The 6,747-nt window shown below is 40.9% G+C and overlaps 1 protein-coding gene across 1 annotated transcript; it reads right to left on the reverse strand.

Moving 5' to 3' along the window:
• Window positions 1-5,130: 5,130 nt before the first annotated feature.
• On the reverse strand, window positions 5,131-6,340 carry MC4R (melanocortin 4 receptor). Its single transcript, XM_006156941.3, has one exon. It carries the CDS (start codon window positions 6,338-6,340, stop codon window positions 5,339-5,341), a length of 1,002 nt encoding a protein of 333 aa, XP_006157003.1. The 3' UTR covers window positions 5,131-5,338.
• Between the last annotated feature and the right edge of the window lie 407 nt (window positions 6,341-6,747).

Below are 6,747 nucleotides of genomic sequence, written 5' to 3' on the forward strand. Positions count from 1 at the left end.
AATCATGCCAGGTACCTGTGTGTACATGACCAAAATCCTGGGAGAATGGGAGAGAAGGTACTGAAGCATGGCTTCCCCCCACCCCAGGCAGCAATTTCTCATGTTTCTTCTCTCTGTGTCTCTCTGTCTCTGTCTGATGAGCACACTTGCCCTATGACAAAAACAAAAAGAAAAACAAAACCAAACCAAATAAACAAATAAAAAGATATAGTGAGTGAAAAAAAAAAAAAGAATTAGGAGAAATCAGCTGAGAGACATTAACCGAGAACACATATCATATATAATGATGTTGCTCTCCAGATCAGTAAGAGAAATATTAAAGGGCAAAACAATCTACAATTTAAAAAAAACCTGTAAGAATAACATCCAATTAATGGAATAACACACACAAAAATGATGGACAAGACTATATTATTCACAAGCTCTTTTCTGCCTATGCTGTCTTCTCATATACCCAAAGAGAAAAAATTGTCTGATGGAATAGATTCTAGGACACCTGTGATGCCCAAGATCATTAATTACAAGATACAGTCTTCAAATGTCCCTCCAAACACATTTTAAGAAGACATGGAACCCACATAAAAGATGGTGACTGCAATGCAGAAGTCTCTAAGTCCCTTGCAATTTTCTTGAATCATATTTCTTTCTAAGTCTCATGTAGAAATTCTTCAGCCACCAGAAGGTTGAGTTTGAGTTTCCTGCTCATGGGCACACGTTTTATGACATCTTTTTTTTTTTTTTTTTAACCTTTCTACTCCTCCTTTTTTTTTTTTTTTTTAACCTATCTACTCCTCCATTAGGCTGAAGTGGAAAGCTGATCTCAAGCCTAGTAAGCATGGTCTTTTTTTTCTCCATTTCTTGGCTCTATCTCTTTCTTTTAAACCGTAATGTCTGGGCACTCTTGTTGGCTGAAAGGTGACAAGATGTCAGCTCATGAACCTTAGTAAGAGAGAGAAATGGTTTGGGGCTTTGGGGTGTGTAAGCTAGGCCATGTGTTACAGCTCAACTTTCTTTTTCTTTTTCTTTTTTTTTCTTTTTCTCCATAGAATATGTGCACTCACTAGAGAGAGAGAGAGAGAGAGACAGTGGGAGAGAAAGTGAGAAATCAGCCCCCAGGGTAGATGACCATGCCACAGTCCCTTCACCTTCATCCTTCTGGGATTTAGGGCACACACGCACAAGCCCAGTGTGATTTTCAAACCACTGGTGATTTTCAAGTCACCAAGTCCAGAACTTGAATCATGGTCATCCATGTCTGTGTCCAGCACCTTTACCACCACACTATCTGCTGGCCCCTAGAGCTCAGTTTCTTTTCTTTATCTTTTTTTTTCTTTTTCTTTCCCTTTCCATAGAGATTTTTTTCTATAAGGTACAAAGCTTACTGGAGAGACAGAAAGTGAGAAATCACTCCCTGGGGGGGGATGACCACACTACAATCCTTTCTTCTCCATTCTCCCCTTGGGATTTTGGGCATGCAAGCACATATGCGCAGTTTGAGTTTTAAGCTGCTGGATCTGGGACTCAAACTGCAATTGACTATGTGGGAGTCCAACAATGTAACCATAATGCCATCTGCTACTACAGCTCAAGTTTTTAGGGGATACTTCGCTGAGGTGGAGACGGGAGTGTCACAAGCATAAAGCAGCACTGTTTCCACTTGTTATAGCCCATTTATCCTTAATAGACACTTGATGGGCAGGAGTGGTTGTCCTTTGTGTAATTTTAGAGAAGTCAGTATCTTTAGTCACAACAGCTCTAACTCTTGACACCACAACTGGACTAGTCAATACTTGGGACAGTGAAAACAATTTGTAATTACTTCTACTGTCCCCAGTAAAACCAAGATCTTCCAGTGTCACAGACTTTGCGTGTTCCTTTATTCACACTCCGATTCCATATATTTGTATTTATTCATCATGGGTTTTCAGAAGGGCAACCAGAATTTGTCTTTACTACATTTTGGTGTGAGATCCAAGTAAGCCTAAGCTCCTTCCCTGGTGAACCTCTGTGACTCCTACTGTCCTATCCTGAAGACTGTCAAGGTGGGGCAAGGACGTGATTGCTAGGCAGCTTCTCAGTCTAGTCTGCCATCATTACCCTCAGAGAATTAGACAGTTAGCCCAAGGCAGTCATAGAAGTAGTGAGCAGAAGTTTGATCACTATAGGTTGGGCAGGGTAGTAGGGAGGAGGCAGAGAGATGATGTTGGGTAATAGATGCAAAATTATAGTTCACTAAGAAGAAATGATAGTTCTAGGATTTGAGAGCCCCGGAGGATAACCATAGTTAACAATAACTTATTATGTGTGTGTGTGTGTGTGTGTGTGTGTGTGTGTGTGTGTATGTGTGTGTGTATCTTTTCTAAATTATGCCAAAGGGCCTGTGTGCTTGCCACAGAGAGACACAGAGGAGGAGAGTGAGAAATCACCCCCCCCCAAGAGATATTGTCACAGCACAGTCCTTGTCGTCCATTTCTCTTTTTGAGATTTTGGCCATAAATGCACATACACCACATGTGTTTTTCAAGCCATTGGGTCTGGGGCTGAAACCGCACAGTTAGCCATGTGGGATCTAGCACCTTAACTGTCATGCTGCTGGCTGGTCCAATTTATTGTGTATTCCAACGTAGCTAGAAGAGAGGGTCTCGAATGTTTCCATCACAAAGTAATGATAAACGTCTGAGGCAATGGGTGCCCCTATGTCAGATATTTGCAAATATTACCTGGAAACACTTGTGCTATGGATTTGGTTTTGAAAGTTAAAATCCTTGATAGTACTTATTACCCACATTCAATCATTACGCCTTGCAATCATGTATTGAAAAATCATATTGCACCCTTAAGTATGTACAAATATTATGTGTCAATTAGAAAGAAAAGAACACCCCAAATGAGACTATCTGGGAAACCACCTTCAGAAATGAAAAATACAATATTTACAATTTTTATTGGATTGTTTGGATGTATTTTAGATGTGAAATATGCCAGGAAATAAAAATAAGAGTATAAAACTTTTATTTTCAAGGAGCTTACATGCAAACAGGGGAGCAGGCTGCACACAAATATAACAGCAGGGGAACTAAAACTGCCTGTGGAACTAGCCAGGGCCTGGGGAGCCAACCTGGGATCTGAATGCCAGAGTTGGATCTTTTTAAAGTTGTGTTCCAATAACATGTTGCTAATGCTGGGCACAAGGGAGCCACCGCCCCCATGAATGTACTCGGGCAGTTCTATGAAACTCAGTTCTTTGCTCTTCCTGTATTTGAAGTTCCCTGCCTGAAGTAATCATCTCTCCTAAACTTACTCTAGCAGTCACAGTCACTTGGGGGAGAATTTGGATTTTATTAGAGTAAAAGGAGGTAATATAATAGAAGAAGGTTTGTCGGATAGGGGATAGGAAACACGAGCATGGCACTGTGCTGTGGCACAGAGGGGAGACTGGTGGTACGTAGCTGGTTCATGACCAATGTACACCCTAACAGTGCAACTGCTCCAGGGACAAATATGAACCTGATGAAGAAGGAGCCACAATTTCCCTTTGTGCATCTGAAATCACCCTTAAAAGAGAAAGACTAGACTAGAAAGATAGATTCCCTGGAAGATGTAGCTTGCCTATAGATAGCTCTCTTTTCCATCTACCCAGTCACTGGGTTTTCTGAGAATCACTACGTGAAAGAATGCATAGGAACGGTGGCAATGACAAAAACCTCATCTATGTTCCTTGATACTTGTGGGCTCTGACTGTGAAATTGGTCTACATTTAAATCCTTACACTTATTTTTGCTTTAAAATAGAGGCATTTCAGTGGAATTAAGAATCAGTGCCACTGTTACTTTTCCTTTGCTAACTTTGACTTCTTCTTATACTTTAAGATAATGTTTTCATAGGAAGGTTGCAAGTGTCCCTTAGGTCTTACAATCAATGTACAAAACTTTTAGACTTGAAATAATTTCCATCTTTCATATATTATCTCTTTCCACGAGCATCTGAAGACATTATAAATTGAATCACAGGATAATTTACTGGTAATTCTCGGCTTAATAGATTCTTTCTGTCTTTAAAGTACACACAGGTTGGAAAGTATAGGTTGTACTTATCAATACTGTATCTGTGAGATTATTAGAAATAAAAAAGTATTTACTCTCTAAGTTGTGGCTGAGGAAGCTAGTTTATTTCATGATATCTTCTGGGGTTTAGTAGGCAGCCCCCTTCCTTCTGGTAATGTACCAGTGTCACAGGTGCCCGTATGTCAGATACTTGGAAATATTACCTGGAAACACTTCTGCTATGGATTTGGTTTTGAAAGTTAAAATCCTTGATAATCGGCACCTTCACTTCAGTTCAAATAATAAGCAACAAACAAACAGCAAGTAAATTTCATGTGATATTGGAAAGAATTAAATATAAATCATAAAGTTCTTCAGAGAGTGGAAGTCAGATATCTCAGTGCAATACTTTTCGGACATTTCAGCAGACACTAGGTCCCTCGTTAAGGAAGCATACAGACTTCATTCTTTGTTTTATTTAGGACGGTGGGACAATTAGTTATCAGGAAGTCTAGCCAGAGGTGTTAGCAGGTTTTCCAGAACACTTTACTCTTCATAGCTGGTCCCCCCCACCCCAACCCCCAAATCCAATTGCCTGGGTAGAATATGCACTGCTTGGGTAGATAAACACACATAGTTTATGTGGCTACAAAAACACACATAGTTTTCTGACTCAAGATCTCACTTTTCTTTTCTTTTTTGTTTTCCAGTAGCTTTCTTTTTCTCTTAGGAGGAGCTTCTTCATTTTTACTTCTGCACAGGGAAAAGGAACAAGCTTTTATAAAATCCCTTGAATTTTTCAGTGTTGGTTCTAACTAAGAAATACTGTTTTTAATTCATACACAGGAAATTTCAGATTTTCTGATTCTCTAAGAATTTCCCCTTAAATGATAGAATTAGATCCTTATGTTTCAGTGTTGTATAATGTAGTGTTTAAGAAAGTATTTGAATCTATTTTAATGAGACTCTGTTTTCTAATGTACATTAGGAAATCAAGCAATGTGTCAATTTTTTTGTGAATAACAAGAGAGAGACATTGTTCAGCTTTTAATAAAGACTTTCTTTGGGTAAATGTATAGTGCTCACAATATGCAGTGTAGATTAACATTTGACAGCCAAACAGCAGTGTGACATTAGAAATAATCCAAAGACTAGCCATGTTTTCATGTCAAAAATCATAAACTTAAATTTACACAGTGGATTTTCTCAGTTAATGCCCTGCACAGAAGAGAAAGCTGTTGTTGCAAAAGTACTCAGTCAAGGCTGTGTAAAAATGAGGTCTCTTCTGTCCCCACTTAGTATCTGCTAGGCAAGTCACAGAGGCCTCCTAGGGGGTAGCGACAGATGATCTCTTTGAAGGTTTTCCTCAGTTCTGGGCTTCGGAGTGCATAAATCAGAGGATCAATGACTGAATTGCACATGATCAGTATGAGATACAAGTTAAAGTGAGACATGAAGCATACACAGTATGGATTCTGGGGGCAAGAGATGTAGAATATTAAGTGGAGGAAGAATGGAGCCCAGCAAACCACAAAGACCCCAATCAGTATGGTCAGAGTAATCGCCCCCTTCATGTTGGCGCCTTGGCGGATGGTGCCGGTGCCCGGGAGGACAGCGATCCGCTTAATGTGAAGTCTGGCCATCAGGAACATGTGAACATAGAGAGAAGCCATGAGAACCAGCATGGTGAAGAACATGGTGATGAGGCAGATGATCACAGCGCTACTATCTGAGTAAATGATGAACAAAATGCCCGACACGGTGCAAGCCGCCCAGATGCAACTTATGATGATCCCAACCCGCTTAACTGTCATAATGTTATGGTACTGGAGAGCATAAAAGATAGTAAAATACCTGTCCACAGCAATGGAAAGCAGGCTGCAAATCGATGCAAGCAAGGAGCTACAGATCACTGAGTCAATGACATTATCAATATTCACCGTGAAACTCTGTGCGTCCGTATCTGTACTGTTTAACAGAGTGATGACAATGGTTTCCGATCCGTTTGAAACGCTCACCAACATATCAGCCACAGCTAGGCTACAGATGAAAAAGTACATGGGCGAATGCAGATTCTTGTTCTTGGCTATTGCCACAATCACTAGAATATTCTCCAACAGGCTTATGACGCCCAGGGTCACAAACACCTCAGGAGAGACAAAAAGTTGCTCGTAGCACCCTCCGTCAGAGTAGCCTTTTCCGAGGGACTCACTGGTATTGCTGTGCAGCCCGTAGCTGCTGCGGTTCCAGAAGTGGAGAGAAGTGTGCATCCCACGGTGGTGGGTGGCATTCATCATGCAGCGAGTGGATTCCAATGCCCCCTGGACTGACAGAATTATTTTCTCCAAGCCTTTTTCTGTCTGGAAGTTACGAGGCTATAATTGCATGCTTGCTGCGAGGAAATGTCACCAGTTCCAGCGCTCCAAGTGGAGTTTTTAGTGTCTTTGAGGTACGGCTCTGAACACCATCACTTTAAAATCTCAAGGCTTCCCAATGCTCGTTCTCAGTTGAAAGAATCTGCTGTTGGCTGTTTTGTTCTCACTCCCGCTTTAACTTTAGGCTTATGCATTCAGGTCTTTTAAGAATAATTTTCTGAGCAGCAGCTGTGCCACGGGGAGACATATCTTTGCGCACATGCTGGCTTCAGCTGCTTTTCAGCAGTGTCAGTTCCCAGTCTGAGCATTGTTTTGAGGGTTAGGCGCTC

This window comes from Tupaia chinensis, unplaced genomic scaffold, assembly GCF_000334495.1.
Source record: "Tupaia chinensis unplaced genomic scaffold, TupChi_1.0 Scaffold000524_1, whole genome shotgun sequence".
Classification (NCBI taxonomy): Eukaryota; Metazoa; Chordata; class Mammalia; order Scandentia; family Tupaiidae; genus Tupaia; species Tupaia belangeri.